Source organism: Hyperolius riggenbachi, chromosome 1 (assembly GCF_040937935.1).
Source record: "Hyperolius riggenbachi isolate aHypRig1 chromosome 1, aHypRig1.pri, whole genome shotgun sequence".
Lineage (NCBI taxonomy): Eukaryota > Metazoa > Chordata > Amphibia > Anura > Hyperoliidae > Hyperolius > Hyperolius riggenbachi.
In genome coordinates this window covers 213530999-213551177 of record NC_090646.1, presented here as the reverse complement: position 1 = coordinate 213551177, position 20179 = coordinate 213530999, and the positions used below count along the sequence as shown (strand labels likewise).

At 44.0% G+C, this 20179-nt stretch overlaps 1 protein-coding gene across 1 annotated transcript in view; it reads left to right on the top strand.

Moving 5' to 3' along the window:
* The first annotated feature begins 670 nt into the window (after positions 1-670).
* The window catches only part of FGF2 (fibroblast growth factor 2), a 93975-nt gene continuing 74466 nt past the window's right edge, over positions 671-20179 (top strand). Inside the window, exon 1 of the mRNA XM_068280139.1 lies at positions 671-1543. Coding sequence (XP_068136240.1) covers positions 1366-1543 — 178 coding nt within the window. The 5' untranslated portion in view covers positions 671-1365. The remainder of the gene's footprint in view (positions 1544-20179) is intronic.

Here is a 20179-nt window from a genome sequence, read left to right as displayed (position 1 = left end):
CCTGATGGAGAAAACTTATGATAAAAAGTGAATTGAGTAAGGCCCATTTTGTGAATCTCTTTCTTAGTGATGTCTAGGGTTAAAGTATGGTAGGCATTACTATTTGATTGTTTAATCTAGTAAATTAAAGCTTGAATGATAAAAATATCTTAAAATTGCCTCATGATCAAAATACGTTTTGTTTTTTTTCAAAAGGTAAACTTTTCATGCAAAATGTGGGGTTTCTGTGCAATCTGTCATTTGTAATTTCTCCTGTGTAAAATGTAGGGCTTCCTTATTTCAAGTACTTTCATAATCACCGTTACTAAGGGAGTTTTATAACGTAGTACAGATGATACACAGAGCCTGTTACTGAATGTTACACTACCTCACAAAGGTTCATGTAAATTGTTTGGGCTACTCGGTTAATATTGAATTATGCCTGGGAAAAGTGAAATGTGTGATATGGGGTTCTTTCACACATTCTAGATGACACTAGGCCTAAACAAAGATTTTACACTTCACTGCCTCAAGGAACAGAGAGCTTTGGAAAGTTAGTTTAATAATAAAAGATCTGGCAGCCTCTCGTGTAGCACAAGCTCCCCCATCTCCTCTCCTGTCTCTGCCTCCTCCCTTGATTGCCCTGCAAAGTAATTCAGTGCTGGGGGAGGGAGCTGAATGCTGAGAACTGACTGGCAGAGCCTGTCTAATAGAAAATACCCAGGAACACTATACTGCTTCTTATAGTCCATTCGCTTTCTGGAACTGTGCTTTCATTTAGCTTCCTACATTTGAGGGGGCTAGGAAAATATAAGCTGACTGAGAGGATACTCTCAGCATCATTGACTTATACTCTGGCTAGTTACTTGTCCTGAACTTAGTAGGAGGAAGAAAAGAGGAGGAAAAGGTTTTCACCTATATAAATAAATAAGCCCATTCTGACATAGCGATTCCTGATGGCAGAGGGCTGGATCAGGATGAAGAGCAGCCTGCACAGTGCCCCTGGCTCCAGCCACCTCTGCTATAAAACAGGCACTACGCATTTCTAAATGTGAAGCATGGGTGACACACTTACTAACTGACAGAGAAGCAGAGCTGAAGCGACAGGACACAGCATCCTATAGAGCTCTTATTTACACTATACGCCTACACTACGGTGCCTTCTGAATTCATGTGACGATCGTTCGATGGAAATACCTAAAACGGCATAAGTTGGCCCTACTTACATCTGCGAGTAATTGAATGAACAGAGAGGAGGCCCTGACAAGGGAGAGACGCTGAAGAAACAACTTCTGTTTCAGAGAAGCTGCTACCTGTTGGACCCTTACTGGACAAGTGCCACTGTGTCAGGAAGAAGGGGGCGCTCTGTGAGCTCTGGAGGAGGGGATGGCAACTGGGAGCATCACTACCCTCCCAACAAACACAGATGATGGGGGCAGCAGTCCATTTCCTCCAGGAAACTTCAAGGACCCCAAAAGACTCTACTGTAAGAATGGGGGCTTCTTCCTGAGGATCAGTTCTGATGGGAAAGTGGATGGAACCCGAGAGAAGGGCGATTCACATAGTAAGTTCTCTGTACGTTTGGTAATGAAATATTGGAGTCGTACATGTACATAAGTGAAATGATGGGTGAGTAGAGATAGATAGATAGATACATGGGTGATGTATAGATAGACAGCTTGATCAACAGATACAAATTGATTGTAACTTTATTTTGTATTTCATGTATACAAAGCATGTTTTGTACTTAGAATTCCAGAGATTAGTAACAACTGTTCAGGTCAATCTACAACTCAGGGATGTGACCTGTTAAGAGTCAAAGGTCCTCACACATTGCCAGCTGTTGCATTTGTGGCACTGCACATTCACCAGTAAACATACTCGCATAATTTGACTGATGGAACCCCAGAAAAGAATGACATTTCCGACACCAGTCTACAGACCTGAGAATGGGTTTGTTTATTTTAATAACCTGCAGTGAATCCCTCAGATCAAACCAGTTGTGAAGAATTTGTGTAATCTGGCTCAGCAGATGTGCCAGTTGGTTAGTTTGCAGTGGCCTGGCTGCCAACCACAGGGTATAAAACATTTCATTTGGGTGTTGTGTCAGCACCATACTGTAATAGCAATCTCTCGCCAGTACTACTGAGCTGACCTCAAAAAATGTGATTATACTACGTCACATTAGTCATCATCCCTACATTATCTATCTTTATTACGAGCTTGGTTTAAATGACAGCATTTTAACCAAACACAGCTTTTTCGCCTAGCTTTGAGGACATGCACTGCTCATATTGTGGTGATCTCGTCTATAGGTAATATTGGTTGCTCTAAAATGTACAAACTGAACCTAGTCATCTGCCTGTGTCTTCCAAACTGCATCCAGCACCGACCTGAACTTAAGGCCCTTACCCACCTTGCAATTTTCCTGATGACCGGCAATTTTTTTTTGAGCGACGATGGGTCGTTTCCGTGATCTACAGGCACGCGATCACGCGAATGTCGTTTAGCGTCGCATGTCGATAACAACTGTCGCGGCGGATCTGATAGTAGATCTGCAACGACTCCCACGCAAAGTACTGCGATCGCTTGAAGTGTCGTTCGTGCCCGTCATGTGACGTCCTGCATACCCACCGGCAGAAAGATGGTTCGGGGAGCGCTCGTCGTCGTGGGACATCACTGTGACCCATCTTCCTTCATCGTGAGGTGAGTATTCAGCCTTAAGTGTGTTTCTGAGGATAGTGCCCCATAGGACTCATCTGCCCATTAGGGTATGCCTGCCAAACTTTAGTAAAGAATAACTGGAAAACATTTAGACTATGCCAGTAGCCTTGTGGTGGAAGGAATGCCCAAGGGCAAGTCAGAATCTCCCTCTCAAAGCCTTCTACTCGTTTCCTTAAATCATGGATTTGGACACTGCTATAATTCCTGTTTTGAGGCCAAATGAAAGTAGCAATGATGTAATAAAAATGTTTTCAAAATTCTAGTTAGTTTTTATTTGTTTTTGTTTTTCTTCTGTTTTTTTAGAGCAAGGAAGATTTAATTAACCCTGTTATGTCTGTGTTATTGTCCATATCGCCATTAGCAAGATTTTCTTCCACACACCTGTTTGTGTTTGCATCGGCGACATAACAGAATGGCAAAAAATCTTTCTAATGAGAGTAAAAAAAAACCAAAACCTTTTATTAGGTTTTTATTGCTGTTTGTGCTACTATTGCAAGTACCAGCAACACTGCAAGAAATAAGGGGAACACTTTCTACAAGGGACATTCTTTGCTTCCTTGGAAGCGTGTGCCCATGCTAAAAAGCCCCTGCCCCACCACCTACCCACCGGTCCCTAGCACTGGTTTGGCCTCATCAATTATGTGAACTGACTAAGTAATAAAGATCTGCTCTCTTTCAATGCATTCCATTTTAATACTACCTGTGTTACCACTGTAAGTCACTTCCTGTTACCAGCCAGACTGCAGGAAAGGAAAAACCTTTCTATAAAGCTCACAGGCAGCAGTTAAATGATAAATTTGTTCTACCATTCTACATTCTATTTAAAGCTAAAATGGAAATCTTCATGGAGTTCTGTTTTAACAAATGAGGAAAAGCATTATGTTCAAAGTACTGCAGGCTCTTTTCTAATGTGAGTGAATGTCAGCTAAACAGCATTACTATGGCTGGAAAGTGTAATGGTTAAGGGCTCTGCCTCTGACACAGGAGACCCGGGTTCAAATCTTGGCTCTGCCTGTTCAGTAAGCCAGCACCTATTTCAGTAAGGAGTTTCTTGGGCAAGTCTCCTTAACACTGCTACTGCCTACTGAGTGTGCTCTAGTGGCTGCCTCACAAGCGCTTTGAGTCCGACAGGAGAAAGGCGCTATACAAATACTGCCATTATTATTATTATTATTATTATTATATTTTACAGCCACAACTGATTTTTATTAGCTCTCTGTGTGAGAAACACATTACAGATCAGGGCTAGAGATGACTCAGAACTGGTCAATCATTTCAGTTCTGGTATATCTCAAAACTGACAGGGCAACCAGAAGCTAACTTCCTCCTTCACTGTGTGAAAATAACTAGGCTTTACTTATTTTTACAATTTGTCAGTGCGGTTGCTCTTACCGAGTAGCTACATACTCGTAGCTACCCAGAATCGAAATTTAAATTAGCCAGCGCTGCCCACGGGAGAGGGGGGTTAACTTACCCATGATGCTACTGTTAGACGATGTGCTCCACTACACTCCCATGCTTCCTCCAGGTTAAAGGAGGAACCATGAGAGTGAGGTGGGATGCGAATGGAGTGCATTGGTTAAAAGCGGCAGCATGGGTAAGTTAACACCCCCTCCATTGTCAGGCCTTACCAGTAGCGTCCCTACCATAGGGCAGCAGGGGGCGCCCCGCACCGGGTGTCGGGCGCCCCAGGGGGAGTCATCAAGGCCTCCCACAGAGGCCTGTGCAAGACAGGAGGGGAAGCAGCACGGAAAGGAGGGGTGGCGGGGAAAGCGGCGGGGAGGGGGGCCGGACCCCCCACCTCCCTCACCTGGGTCCCCTCCTTCTGGCGCTTCCCCCTCCTAATTAGTCGCGGCGGGCAGCAGCGGGCAAGAGACTTACCTTCCTGCGTTCCAGGCGATGGCAAATAGCGTCATCGTCACGTGACGCTGGTCTCCGCCTTCTCCACCGCTCACTGTGCTTCCTGATTGGCGGAAGCACAGTGAGCGACAGAGAGGTCAGAGACCAGCGTCGCGTGAGGATGACGCTATGCGCCGCCGCCATCGCCAGGAGCAGGTGAGTGAGTCTTCTTCGCCGCTCCTGCCCGCTGCTGTTAATTAGGAGAGGGAAGCGCCAGAAGGAGGGGACCCAGGTGAGGGAGGTGGGGGGTCCAGCCCCCCTTCCCGCCACCCCTCCTTCCAGGCTTTCCTCACACTGGGGGCAATTGTACTAGCTATTCTGGGGGCAACTAAATTAGCTATACTGGGGGCACCTAAACTAGCTATACTGGGGGCAGCTATACTGGGGGGCAGCTATACTAGCTATACTGGGGGCAGCTACACTGGGGGCAGCTATACTAGCTATACTGGGGGCAGCTGTACGGGGGGCAACTAAACTAGCTATACTGGGGGCAACTATACTAGCTATACTGGGGGCAGCTATACTGGGGGGCAGCTATACTAGCTATACTGGGGGCAGCTGTACTGGGGCAGCTATACTGGGGGCAACTAAACTAGCTATACTGGGGGCACCTAAACTAGCTATACTGGGGGCAGCTATACTGGGGGGCAGCTATACTAGCTATACTGGGGGCAGCTATACTGGGGGCAGCTATACTGGGGGCAACTAAACTAGCTACACTGGGGGCAGCTATACTAGCTACACTGGGGGCAGCTATACTAGCTATACTGGGGGGCAGCTATACTAGCTATACTGGGTGGGGGGCAGCTATACTAGCTATACTGGGGGGCAGCTATACTAGCTATACTGGGGGGCAGCTATACTAGCTATACTGGGGGCAGCTATACTGGGGGCAGCTATACTAGCTATACTGGGGGCAGCTATACTGGGGGCAACTAAACTAGCTATACTGGGGGCAGCTATACTAGCTATACCTGGGGGCAGCTATACTAGCTATACTGAGGGGCAGCTATACTAGCTATACTGGGGGCAGCTACACTGGGGGCAGCTATACTAGCTATACTGGGGGCAGCTGTACTGGGGGCAACTATACTAGCTATACTGGGGGCAGCTATACTGGGGGGCAGCTATACTAGCTACACTGGGGGCAGCTACACTGGGGGCAGCTATACTGGGGGAAACTAAACTAGCTATACTGGGGGCAACTATACTAGCTATACTGGGGGCAGCTATACGGGGGGGCAGCTATACTAGCTATACTGGGGGCAGCTGTACTGGGGGCAGCTATACTGGGGGCAACTAAACTATCTATACTGGGGGCAGCTATACTAGCTATACTGGGGGCAGCTATACTGGGGGGCAGCTATACTAGCTATACTGGGGGCAGCTATACTGGGGGCAACTAAACTAGCTATACTGGGGGCAGCTATACTAGCTATACTGGGGGCAGCTATATTAGCTACACTGGGGGCAGCTATACTAGCTATACTGGGGGCAGCTATACTGGGGCCAGCTATACTGGGGGCAGCTATACTAGCGATACTGGGGGCAGCTATACTAGCGATACTGGGGGCAGCTATACTAGCTATACTGGGGGCAACTAAACTAGCTATACTGGGGGCAACTAAACTAGCTATACTGGGGGCAACTAAACTAGCTATACTGGGGGCAGCTATACTAGCTATACTGGGGGCAGCTATACTGGGGGCAAATATACTAGCTATACTGGGGGCAACTATACTAGCTCCACTGGGGGCAGCTATACTGGGGGAAACTGTACTAGCTATACTGGGGGCAACTATACTAGCTAATACTTTAAAATACAGTTAGCTCCGCCCTCATCTGGTCATGACCACGCCCATTTTTTTTGCTGCGAAGCACGCCGCAGGTTGTGGCCACGCACATTTTTTAGGAGGGGGGGGTGTCTTTTAATACCCAGCACCGGGTGCCAAATGTCCTAGGTACGCCACTGGGCCTTACAGACCTTCCCAACTGAAGAACACTAAAAAGTATTTAATTTCAGGTATCACAGTAGAAAATTGTACCATTTGTAACTTCTTGGAGTTTCCCTAGCAATCCTATTAAACTAGTCTACCATCACACAGTGATTGTCAGAAGCTAAAAGTACTGCAGTCCCAGGAAAAAAAACACACTGAATGAAGGTCATAGTAGACTAAATTACCTCCTCCTGAGTGTCCAGATGCTGCTAGTTGTCCTCGGCAGGGACATGCCGAAGCAGAGGCAAGAGAGGCTCCAGCCTCAGGGCGCAGTGTAGGAGGGGGCGCACAACTCACTCAGCTATTATTCCCTATTGTGTTTAAAGCAGAGAGAAATCAGAAAAGGTGATACATGGCAGTGACTGCAAGCCAGATAACTAGAGATTAAGGTGTTGGGGGCCCTGGGGCACCTCTTAGTCTAATAGCAATCAGTGTGTGACGGCTGAGGTGGGAGGGATGGAGGGGCGCACTTTGGTACCTCAGCCTTGGGTGCTGGAGGACCTTGTCCCAGCTCTGGTCCTCAGAATCTCTCCCGTCCTCTGTACCTGGTCCTCTTACTTCCCTAGCCTTCATGAAGTTTCTCACAAAAAAATGTTCTGCTATATAAAGTAGAAACCGAGGCAGCAATTAACTTGCCTTTACATTTCATAACAATGGAACTGCAGCCAAAATTGAGAACATGGTGGCATGACTTTCTGTCATGTCGGCAAAACAATAACTGATTTGCTGGTTTTGCGATGGTGACTTCCTGTGATATGCTCAATTCAGCTTGGTTAGACTAAATGGCATTCTGTGTTCTGTCTAAACTCCAGCTCCTGTCCCATGATTAGCCAGATAAGGTTGTCAGGGTGGAATTGGGATGGGGCACCTGTCTTTGTCTCTGAGCACATAGCTGGCCCTGCCCACCGGAAGGAGTAGAGGGAGGCGGTGGGTGGGGTCAGGTGATGGCTCCCATTTAGCTGACAGCTCTCATTGCACAGATTTCTGGAACATGTGACTGGCTATTCCAAAGGTTATTTGTCTGGAATCAGTGCATCAAATATGAACATGATTTAAGTAATGGCATCACCACTTGTTCCTGTTTCTAACAGTGAAAAAACCAGGGTGTGGGGTTGAGCTAGCGGTTCGGGGAAAGGACACACTTCCAAGATGCCTTAAAGTGCAACCAAGGCGAACATAAGGAAAAAAAAAACACTAGATGCTTACCTAAGAAGAGGGAAACCTATTAATCCTGCAGAGGTTTTCCCCACCCTCCTGGCCCCCACCATTGCTGTGTGCGGATCCCCAAAATAAATCTGTGGGGACCTCTTGTGAAGATCAAAACCATGCTCTTCATGCACAAGTGTGGCCATACTGCGCAGGCATGGCCATATTCGCACGAGTGCAGTATGAAGAGGAGCTTGGTTACAGTCTTCAGAAGGGTCCTGGTGGGCAGCCGCAGTTGTCTCCAGTAGGACATGGGAAGCCTCTTCAGTAAGTACAGTAAGTATCTACTGTAGTTTTTCACCTTAGGGTTCCCTCGGTTTTTCTTTAAAGAACAACTATCAAAGAAGCTGTTCTTCTGTAAACCCCACATTCCTAAAGAGCTTTTAGCTAGAAAGACTAGAAACCCTTTGAAAGGTCTCTCAGCACAGTGGGTGAAAAAATAGTTTTGTTTATACCAGCTGAATGTAACAAATTTGTTGCATCTGCATTGGAGGGGGGGGGGGCAGAGCTGTAATATGTAGCTAGGTTACACTTCTCCCTGGCTGTAAACTATTTATTTTAGACTGTGTGGCAGAGAGAGACACACAGGTAGGGACACATAGAGCTGCAGGGGATGATTATATACCGTATATTCCGGTGTATAATACGACCCCCAACTTTTCTAGTTAAAATATAGAGTTTAGGATATTCTCGCCGTATAAGACTACCCCTCTTCCAACGCAAACCAAATAATAATAAAAAAAAAATCATATACTGGTGCTTTGTATGTACAGATACTGGTGCTGTACTGTATGTGGTACCCAGTTTATAACAGTATATAGGCGATTGACTGGTTGGATTGGTCAACTCTCCCTCTCCCTAAGTGGATTGGTCAGCTCTCTTTGTCTACCTGTTTATCAGAGCGGTATGGAAGAATGCGCTGTGCCCATAAAACACGCCTCTTTTACCCTTCTGGCCCACCCTTGTATCTATTTACCTCCTTTTCTGCCTCTCAGGTCCTGTACATGTGCACATGCACTGCTTCACTACAGTCCTCAGCAGCAAGATCTGAGAGGCAGTAACAGGATAGGGCATATCACCTGGCATCAATGACACCCAACGTATAAGACGACCTCTGAGTTTTCAGAAGATCTTCAAGGGTTAAAAAGTAGACTTATATGCCAGAATATACAGTACACACTATTTGAAGCTATATTTCTCCTTTCTATCAATCTGAACAAATTTTCCTCCTAGTTTTACTGCTAGTGAGGTCTGTCTCTGAATGCTGGATGTGCTGGGCACAGTCCTCCAAAGTAATGCCCACAGTGACTCTCATTTTTTCTTCACACAAATGAAAAGCTTAAAAAAAAAACCTTTGGGCTTGATTCACAAAGCCGTGCAAACTGTTTAGCACGGGTGTGCTAAACAGTTAGCACGTGAAGTGGCGTTCACGGACTTTTGCGTGCGCAAAGTGCCGCGATTCACGCGATCGCAGACTTTTGCGAGCGCAATTTGCCGCACATTGTGCACGCAAAAGTCCGCGATCGCACGAATCGCGGCACTTTACGCGCGCAAAAGTCTGTGAACGGCACTTCACGTGCTAACTGTTTAGCACACCCGTGCTAAACAGTTTGCACGGCTTTGTGAATCAAGCCCCTTGTATTGCTATTTGCTAGTAATTACTGGAAATATATGTGGCATTTAGAATTTTAGCTAACTTTGATAGTTGTCCTTTACGGTATGAATTTATTTGGAATTCTTTGGCTGAGTGATGCTTTTCCTTAGTGTTTTTTCACTTGTATTAATTAAATTGTATGTTTAGGTACTTAGATCTGTACATCAAACCTGTATCAAGGACAACTGACGAAAGTGGAGCTGGGAGACTTGGTTCATAGGAGGGATTGTCTTTCAAACATGAGACAGTAGGGAGCTAAGCAAAGGATATGTGATAATAATGTGTTCTTCCAGCTTCAGCACCAGTTTACTTTCAAATCAATAATGTAATTGTTGATTTTGCTTTCCTGAAGAGACATGAGAACCTTTGGATGACTATCATTTACAAACACTTCTCCTCAGCGCCTGTATATGGTATACACTGTATAAATGATCTAATATCTCTGCCTGCAAAACCCTTTCTGCTGCCTATCCAAGTGTGATTGTTGTTGTCAGGGCCGGCGCTACCATTAAGGCAAAGGAGGCAGCTGCCCCAGGGCCCCAGAGCTTGTAGGGGCCCCCAGTGGCTACAAGAGGAAAAAAAAATTTTTCAAATCGGCCTTATAGTTTTTGAGAAAATCGATTTTAAAGTTTCAAAGGAAATAAAAAATACACATTTAAAAAGCTGCCGACTTTAATGGTTAATAGCAAATCCACCTTAAATGCTAGAAACCCTAAATTTGCAGGATATGTTAAGAAGATCATTAGGAATAAGAGGAAAAAACAATTTTTCAAACAGATCTTATAGTTTTTGAGAAAAATCGATTTTAAAGTTTCGAAGGAAAAAAGTATACTTTTAAATGCGGTAAATGTCACTTTTAGTAGCAAACCTAACGGTAATGTAATTTTACATGCATCAAACGAAAGCGCAATAAATTTCCTGACGGGGTTTCCAGGGGGTCTATACGCAGCTGCAGCCCTTTGGCCAGGGATCGCTATACAGCCGCAATATGGCTGTATGAAGATCCCTGGCATTTTTTCCTATTTTCCCCCCAAAAAATTTTGTTTAGAGTGTGGGAATTTTAAAAAAAAAAAATTATGTGGGGTCCCCTCTCCTGAAACTTTTTAACCCCTTGTCCCCCATGCAGGCTGGGATAGCCAGAATGTGAAGCTCCGACCGATTGGGACTTCACACCCTGACTATACCAGCTGCAAAAAAGGTCCCCTAATGCCGATTTTTGTTCCGGGGTATATGTTGGGGGGGCCCCCCAGGTTTATTTTGCCCTGGGGCCCCATTGTTGCTTAAACCGGCCCTGGTTGTTGTATATGTGATCTGTATTCAGGCCTGGTTATATTCTCTTTATACACTTCTGACCTGTGTCCAGGAATCAAGTCAGCCATTCACACGAACCAATAGACTTTATCTTTCTCCAAGTCTTGTGACAAAAGCTTTCAAGTAGGGATGCAGAGTTTCTGTACAGTCTACACAACCATGGGCCAGATTTATCAAGAGTGTCTGAGACAAAATATTAGTAAGTTTTTAGAAATCCGTGCAGAACTGTCTCAGACATCCTAAGAAATCACTAGATAGTGCAGATTCCTTCTTAAACTGTAAGGAATAGAAGGAGTTAAGGTAATTAAATTTGCGGACGACACCACCATCCTTGGTCTCATCAGTGAGGAGGACGAACGCACCTACCGCAGTGAGATTGAGCGAATCTGCAATTGGTGCAAGGACAACATGCTTGTCCTAAACGCTGCAAAGACAGTCGAGTTGGTTATCGATTTCAGGAAACGCCCCCCCCCCCCCCACTCAGCCCGGTATTCATCGAAGGCACTGAAGTCACCAGAGTATCAAGTGTTCAGTTTCTGGGCACTACCATCACCAACGACTTGAGATGGAGTGAAAACACCACTAAATGCCAAAAGAAGGCGCAGCAACGGCTGTTCTTCCTAAGACAACTCAGGAAGTTTGGCATGCCGCAGGAACTGTTATCAAGCTTCTACACTGCCACCATCGAGTCAATCCTGTGCTCATCTATCATCGTGTGGTATGGGGGTGCCACCACGAGCGACAGGTACAGACTTCAAAGAGTAATCAAGGCAGTGGAAAGAATCATTGGGTCACCCCTGCCACCTCTGGACCTCCTCCACGCATCCAGATTGAAAACAAGGGCATACAGGATCACGAATGCCCTGCACCATCCCGGAAGCTGCTTCTTCAACCGCATGCGCTCGGACCATCGTTTCAGAGCTATTTCCACCAAAACCTCCAGGCACAGGAACTCCTTTTTCCCCCAAGCAGTGTGCCTTCTGAACTCTAGTCACACACACAGAAAAACTAAATAGAACATCTGTGACCCAGGCCTAAATAAATATGTACTTTTCCGAGGTTCCGCACGTAGTTTTTGCACTACAATACCCTAAAGTCTTTTGTCTGCACATGTTTTGCTTGCACTAAGTTGTTTTATTGTTCTTTGTCTGTCATTGCATGCTTTGCACTACTATGTCTTATGCCGATGTGTACCACAAACAATTCCGAGTGTGGCAACTGCTGCACTTGGCGAAATAAATCTGATTCTGATTCTGATTCAGTTATGCTGGGAATACACGTTAAGTTTTTACTTTAGATAGATGGGTTCGATAGATAAATTCCAACCTGTCGGATCTGGTCGATTCTACTTTCGTTTCGATTCTCCTCATTCAAGTGAATGTATTTGATAAGAAAAGATAAGGAATCGAGAGGGGAATCGAGCAGTGAATCGAGAGTAGAATCTATCGAAAGCGAAAACGACGGCAAAAACGAACGCAAAAACGCATCGTGTATTCCCGGCATTAGGAAGGTCTCTCAGGCAGTGCAGTGTGTGAGGGAAATTGCTGTTGCTGAGGTAACCAACACACCTGCTGTCAGCATGCTCTGAGTGAGGGGGGAGGAGCCCTTCACAAATCTAATGAGCACTTCTTAATCTGCAGCAGTTAAGGAATGGATTTGCACTTTTCTTAACTGTAGTGTAGCTCTAGAAGTCCACGCTAAACTGCCGGCTTTGGGCTTTGGGTAGTTTCTTACTATCATGCAGAACTGTTCTTCTGCTGGTTAGAGCAGTTTTAGAAGAAAAAACTGTCGGTAATGCTTTGATAAATCTGGCCCAGAGAACAGGCTGCTATGGAGGGAAAACAGATGTAAAAAAAATAGACACTCAGAGGGTTCCCATATATCTTCAAGGAAGGAAAATCATTTTTCTTCAAGGAAGAAAAATCAGTGCATTGTAATTGCATTACTGAACAGAGAGTGATTTGTACATTATAAAATTCATTTATAAACGGCCTTACTCTTTAAAGTACACTTGTAATTTTTGTCAAATACTAACTGAATGAATAAAAAAAAACATAACCAGGAGGTTACCTACAGCAAAAACTGCAAGTCAAAATAAGCAGTTGTTCCAGAAATGTCGGTTCCTGAACTAAAAGGCAAAGTGACTTTTGTAGAAGTATCTTAACTCACCATTTCCACCTCAAAGCATCCCTACAAAGGTGTGTGTGTGTGTGTGAGGGGAAACTCCACTGACCAGTAGGGAACTTTTAGACATTAACCCTTCTGCCATTTCCACTTCAAAGCATCCCTGCTGGTCCTTTGTGTGAGGGAAATCTCCACTGACCAGTAGGGAAGTTTTAGAGATTAACTCTTGTACCATTTCCACCTCAAAGCATCCCTGCTGGTCCTTAGTGTGAGTGGAAATTCCACTGGCTAGTAGGGAAGTTCTAGAAATTAAGTTTTGCAAAGGGCGCAGATATAAGCAAAGCACTGCATGGGAATGTTGAGCCCGGCAAAGGGGGGGTTAACTAATTACCTGGAAGCAGGTGTTCCTTTTCTTTTACAGAGCCTCTTTCCCCCTGGAGCTGGGGAAGGATTCACAGCTGGAGGTCTGATTGTTCCTGCAGCCTGGCAGGTGCTGGAAGCAGCCAATTACAGCAAGCTGTGAGGATATAAAAGGAGGAAGAAAAGCAGCTGTCATTCCAAATCCCTGTCTGGAGAGGAGCTGCCCCGCCCACCCTCCCTGTCGCTGGCTAATATTTTATTGGGGGTTTATTGCCTATCCAGTTAGGTGAAGTTATGGGAAATGGCACCCAGGTTTGGGTGGTCATTTGTGCTATCTGAAGAAAATTACTGATTTGTTATTACACTTTGCAGTTCATTTAATTGATAGTCTTGATTAAAGATTTAATATTTGATTTCGTTTATAATAAAGTCTTGGAATTTAAACCCCAATAAAAATGGCCGCGGCCTTAATCCACTTTTGGTTGTTGTCTTTATTGTAGTTAAGAAGGGTTACTGGGCAAATACATTCCCATGCACTTTTATGTATTCTTTTCACCACATTCCAACATTCTAAATTTAATCTCTAGAACTACTGAATGTTTTGACAGTAGACAGATGCCAACTATCACGGATTAGTGTCAGTCCTACAGTGTCAGATTACTGCATGCTGTTTACACTCTGTCACACACTAGTGCCCTACTACTGCCAGTAATAGTGCTGGAAGATGCTGGTAAGTTCTATGTTGACTACTCAGCCCAATTAGCAACACCCTAAGCAGTCACCTGCGCCTGCCATAAAGCACAGCAGAAGAAGAAGCTATGGACTCCTGCAGGGATCTTACATAGTTTCATAGTTATTTGGGTTGAAAAAAGACATATATCCATCAAGCTCATCCCAAAAACAAACAAACGAAAAAAAAAAACCACACAACACCAGCCTGCACCCTCACATATCCATGTTGATCCAGAGGAAGGTGAAAACCCCTTACCCTTGTAAGGGTAAGGGTCCAATTAGCCCAAAAGAGAAAAAAAATCCTTCCCGACTCATTGTGGGTAACCACAAATGTTCATTTATAACTGAATTATTGCAAATTTCCTTCTGTTTTAAGAAGGCAATTACACCAAGCTTTGCTTTTTTAGTAAGAGGGCTTTTTGGTCCCTTTTATCCCCCTACACATTCCTAGTAGTTTGGGTCACCCTGAGCTGCTTGGTTACTCTGTTCGACTCCAGATAGCAATCAGATGAATCCCTGGATCAACACCACTGGCATTACCTAATAATTATGGCCATGGATGTCTTTCAATGCAAGCAAAGCATCTAAGCCCCCTTTAAACACAGATATAGAATTTGCCATAACTAATTTCTGTTGCAATGCATTCCATATTTTGATCACTCTTACTGTAAAGAACCCTTAAATGGCTAAAACGTTTTTTTCCACTATGTGCAGATCATGTCCCCTTGTCCTTTGTAAAAGCCTAGGGACAAAAAGCTCATCTGCCAAGCTTTTATATTGCCCTCTGACATATTAATACATGTTAATTAGATCTCCTCTAAGGCGCCTTTTCTCTAGACTAAATAAACCTAGTTATCTAACCTTTTCTTGGCAAGTGAGACCTTCCATCCCTCTAATCAATATTGTTGCTAGTCTCTGCACCTGCTCTAAAAGTGCAATATCTTTCCTGTAATGTGGTGCCCAGAACTGAATTCCATATTCCAGATGTGACCTTACTAGAGAGTTGAACAGGGGCAATATTATGTTGGCATCTCAAGTTTTTATTTCCATTTTAATGCATCCCAAAATTTGATTAGCTTTAGCTGCAGCGGCTTGGCATTAAATGCGATTATTTAATTTGTTGTCAATGAGTACTCCTAAGTCTTTCTCCAAGTTTGATCTCCCCATCTGTATATCCTTTTTATTTTGTATGGTGCTAGACCATTGGTACGACCAAAATGCATGACTTTGCATCTAGTGTGTCACCTGCTGTGATGCTGAGCCTATAAGAAGCTGCAACAGCAAACTTGGAGAGGAATCATGCAAAATATCTCTTGTTGTTGGGTGGTTAGTGCTGTTTACCCTCACCTGGGTCATATACAATGAGGGTGAGGGTTGCTGAGAGGTGTGTGTGTGTGTGTGTGTGTGTGTGTGTGTGTGTGTGTGTGTGTGTGTGTGTGTTTGTTTGTTTATCTGGTGTGTGATTATAGTGGCTTGTAATATCCATACCAAGAGTTGTTTTGTTTTTTTGAAAAAAAATTATGTTCAGAAGGTAAATGGTACAGTAAAAAAGTCATAATAAAGACAGCAAAGTTGTAGTAAATATTGTAAATCTACAAGCAGTATAACAATAAGAGTTCATGCATGAGCTATCTCTAACATTCCTGGATTATAAATGCAAAACAATAAAAAAGGATAGGCTTTATCATATAAATTCAAAATGAACTTACTGAAAAAGTTCTCACTGCCGGTGCTCACATAAGACTGCAATAATCTAACTACTGATTTACTACTCTTTCAGCAACCCCACTATGTTTCAGTATAACTCGGGTATGGACTGTACACTTTTAGCACTTCAAAGCAGACATTTAAAAATGCAGCCCTTGTGTACTGGATCGCATACGATATCTTTAACCTGGATACATGTGAAAAAGGCGCCAGGAAATTTGAGCGTCAGTTGAAGCCACTAGTAGAATATTGGCAAAACTGATGATATACTAAAACTTTACCAAGTCTTCTCCTCCTTACACTAACCGTCCCCCTACCTACTCCTAACACTAACTAATTGAGGTGACATAGGCTTATTTATTAAAGTTGGCACTATAGATATTCAATGAGATATTAATAATTTCAGATTGGACCAGTCAGATGCAAACATTTATATTAAATTAACATAAAAATCAACTCAAAATGATCAGCAACTTATTCACAATCTCCAGTAAGCACAAGTAGTACGGGAATACTGCAGTTGCCTGGAGCTGCCAGTCAGATTTTATCTGTTAAATAAAACAAGTAGACAGAAGGGATGGTCCGCACTTGTCCGACGTTGTTATAAATCTTTATTCAAGACGTATCCAATAAGTACACCAGCATCACAAATTGCTGACATGTTTTGGACCACTATGGTCCTTCATCGTAGCTAACAGGTAAAAAGCAACAGCTCCAACTATATACACACACCTACAGAAAGGGTTGGGGGACCAGCCCACAATCTCTCCACCCCAAGGCGGAGATGGGAGGATCCCCCAACTCATTCAAGATAAATGTACACATATCTAAAAACAAATGTTTCAACAACAGCACCAAATAGGTACATGTGTCAAAGATGTTGGAATGTTAAAAATATAGACACCCAATCACGGGACATCATGATATAGATACTAATAGCATAATGTCCTGGATAAGCACAGAGAGAAGCAGCTGAGAAGAGATAGCCCGCCCAAAAAAAAACAAAAAAAAACGTAATCTCATTGGTTGCTCTGGGCATCTACTCTGCTTTTACCTTAGTTTTCTTTGCACCTGCCTTTTAACCACTTGAGGACCTAGGGCTTTCTACCCCTTAAGGACCGGCCACTTTTTTTCCATTCAGACCACTGCAGCTTTCGCGGTTTATTGCTCGCTCATACAACCTACCACCTAAATGAATTTTGGCTCCTTTTCTTGTCACTAATAAAGCTTTCTTTTGGTGCTATTTGATTGCTCCTGCGATTTTTACTTTTTATTATATTCATCAAAAAAGACATTAATTTTGGCAAAAAAATGATTTTTTTAACTTTCTGTGCTGACATTTTTCAAATAAAGTAAAATTTCTGTATACATGCAGCGCGAAAAATGTGGACAAACATGTTTTGGATAAAAAAAAAACCATTCAGTGTATATTTAATGGTTTGGGTAAAAGTTATAGCGTTTACAAACTATGGTGCAAAAAGTGAATTTTCCCATTTTCAAGCATCTCTGACTTTTCTGACCACCTGTCATGTTTCATGAGGGGCTAGAATTCCAGGATAGTATAAATACCCCCCAAATGACCCCATTTTGGAAAAAAGACATCCCAAAGTATTCACTGAGAGGCATAATGAGTTCATAGAAGATATTATTTTTTGTCACAAGTAAGCGGAAAATGACACTTTGTGACCAAAAAAAAAAAAAAAAAAAAGTTTCCATTTCTTCTAACTTGCGACAAAAAAAAAAAATTAAATCTGCCACGGACTTACCATGCCCCACTCTGAATACCTTGAAGGGTCTACTTTCCAAAATGGGGTGACAAAAAATAAAATCTTCTATGAACTCGCTATACTACTAACGGAATACCTTGGGGTGTCTTCTTTCTAAAATGGGGTCATTTGTGGGGTTCCTATACTGCCCTGGCATTTTAGGGGCCCTAAACCGTGAGGAGTAGTCTTGAAACGAAATTTCTCAAAATGACCTGTGAAATCCTAAAGGTACTCATTGGACTTTGGACCCTTTAGCGCAGTTAGGGTGCAAAAAAGTGCCACACATGTGGTATCGCCGTACTCGGGAGAAGTAGTACAATGTGTTTTGGGGTGTATTTTTACACATGCCCATGCTGGGTGGGAGAAATACCTCTGTAAATGGACAATTGTGTGTAAAAAAATCAAAAGATTGTCATTTACAGAGGTATTTCTCCCACCCAGCATGGGTATGTGTAAAAATACACCCCAAAACACATTATACTACTTCTCCCGAGTACGGCGATAGCACATGTGTGGCACTTTTTTGCACCCTAACTGCACTAAGGGGCCCAAAGTCCAATGAGTACCTTTAGGATTTCACAGGTTATTTTTGTTTCAAGACTACTCCTCACGGTTTAGGGCCCCTAAAATGCCAGGGCAGTATAGGAACCCCACCAATGACCCCATTTTAGAAAGAAGACACCCCAAGGTATTCCGTTAGGAGTATGGTGAGTTCATAGAAGTTTTTATTTTTTTTGTCACAAGTTAGCGGAAATTGATTTTAATTGTTTTTTTTCACAAAGTGTCATTTTCCGCTAACTTGTGACAAAAAAATAAAATCTTCTATGAACTCACCATACTCCGTACGGAATACCTTTGGGTGTCTTCTTTCTAGAATGGGGTAATTTGTGGGGTCCCTATACTGCCCTGGCATTTTAGGGGCCCTAAACCGTGAGGAGTAGTCTTGAAACCAAATGTCGCAAAATGACCTGTGAAATCCTAAAGGTACTCATTGGACTTTGGGCCCCTTAGCGTACTTAGGGTGTAAAAAAGTGCCACACATGTGGTACCGCCGTACTCAGGAGAAGTAGTATAATGCGTTTTGGGGTGTATTTTTACACATACCCATGCTAAGTGGGAGAAATATCTCTGTAAATGACAATTGTTTGATTTTTTTACACACAATTGTCCATTTACATAGAAATGTCTCCCACCCAGCATGGGTATGTGTAAAAATACACCCCAAAACACATTATACTACTTTTCCTGAGTACGGCGGTACCACATGTGTGACACTTTTTTGCAGCCTAGGTGCGCTAAGGGGCCCAACGTCCTATTCACAGGTCATTTTGAGGCATTTGTTTTCTAGACTACTCCTCGCGATTTAGGGCCCCTAAAATGCCAGGGCAGTATAGGAACCCCACAAGTGACCCCATTTTAGAAAGAAGACACCCCAAGGTATTCCGTTAGGTGTATGGCGAGTTCATAAAAGATTTTATTTTTTGTCACAAGTTAGTGAAAAATGACACTTTGTGAAAAAAACCCAATAAAAATCAATTTCCGCTAACTTTTGACAAAAAATAAAATCTTCTATGAACTCGTCATACACCTAACAGAATACCTTGGGGTGTCTTTTTTTCTAAAATGGGGTCACTTGTGGGGTTCCTATACCGCCCTGGCATTTTACGGGCCCAAAACCGTGAGTAGTCTGGAAACCAAATGTCTCAAAATGACTGTTCAGGGGTATAAGCATCTGCAAATTTTGATGACAGGTGGTCTATGAGGGGGCGAATTTTGTGGAACCGGTCATAAGCAGGGTGGCCTTTTAGATAACAGGTTGTATTGGGCCTGATCTGATGGATAGGAGTGCTAGGGGGGTGACAGGAGGTGATTGATGGGTGTCTCAGGGGGTGGTTAGAGGGGAAAATAGATGCAATCAATGCACTGGGGAGGTGATCGGAAGGGGGTCTGAGGGGGATCTGAGGGTTTGGCCGAGTGATCAGGAGCCCACACGGGGCAAATTAGGGCCTGATCTGATGGGTAGGTGTGCTAGGGGGTGACAGGAGGTGATTGATGGGTGTCTCAAGGTGTGATTAGAGGGGGGAATAGATGCAAGCAATGCACTGGCGAGGTGATCAGGGCTGGGGCCTGAGGGCATTCTGAGGGTGTGGGCGGGTGATTGAGTGCCCTAGGGGCAGATAGGGGTCTAATCTGATAGGTAGCAGTGAAAGGGGGTGATTGATGGGTAATTAGTGGGTGTTTAGGGTAGAGAACAGATGTAAACACTGCACTTGGGAGGTGATCGGACGTCGGATCTGCGGGCGATCTATTGGTGTGGGTGGGTGATCAGATTGCCCGCAAGGGGCAGGTTAGGGGCTGATTGATGGGTGGCAGTGACAGCGGGTGATTGATGGGTGGCAGTGACAGGGGGTGATTGATGGGTGGCAGTGACGGGGTGATTGATGGGTGATTGATAGGTGATTGACAGGTAATCAGTGGGTTATTACAGGGGAGAACAGATGTAAATATTGCACTGGCTAATTGATAAGGGGGGGTCTGAGGGCAATCTGAGCGTGTAGGCGGGTGATTGGGTGCCCGCCAGGGGCAGATTAGGGTCTGATCTGATGGGTAACAGTGACAGGTGGTGATAGGGGGTGATTGATGGGTAATTAGTGGGTGTTTAGAGGAGAGAATAGATGGAAACGCTGCGCTTGGGTGGTGATCTGATGTCGGATCTGCGG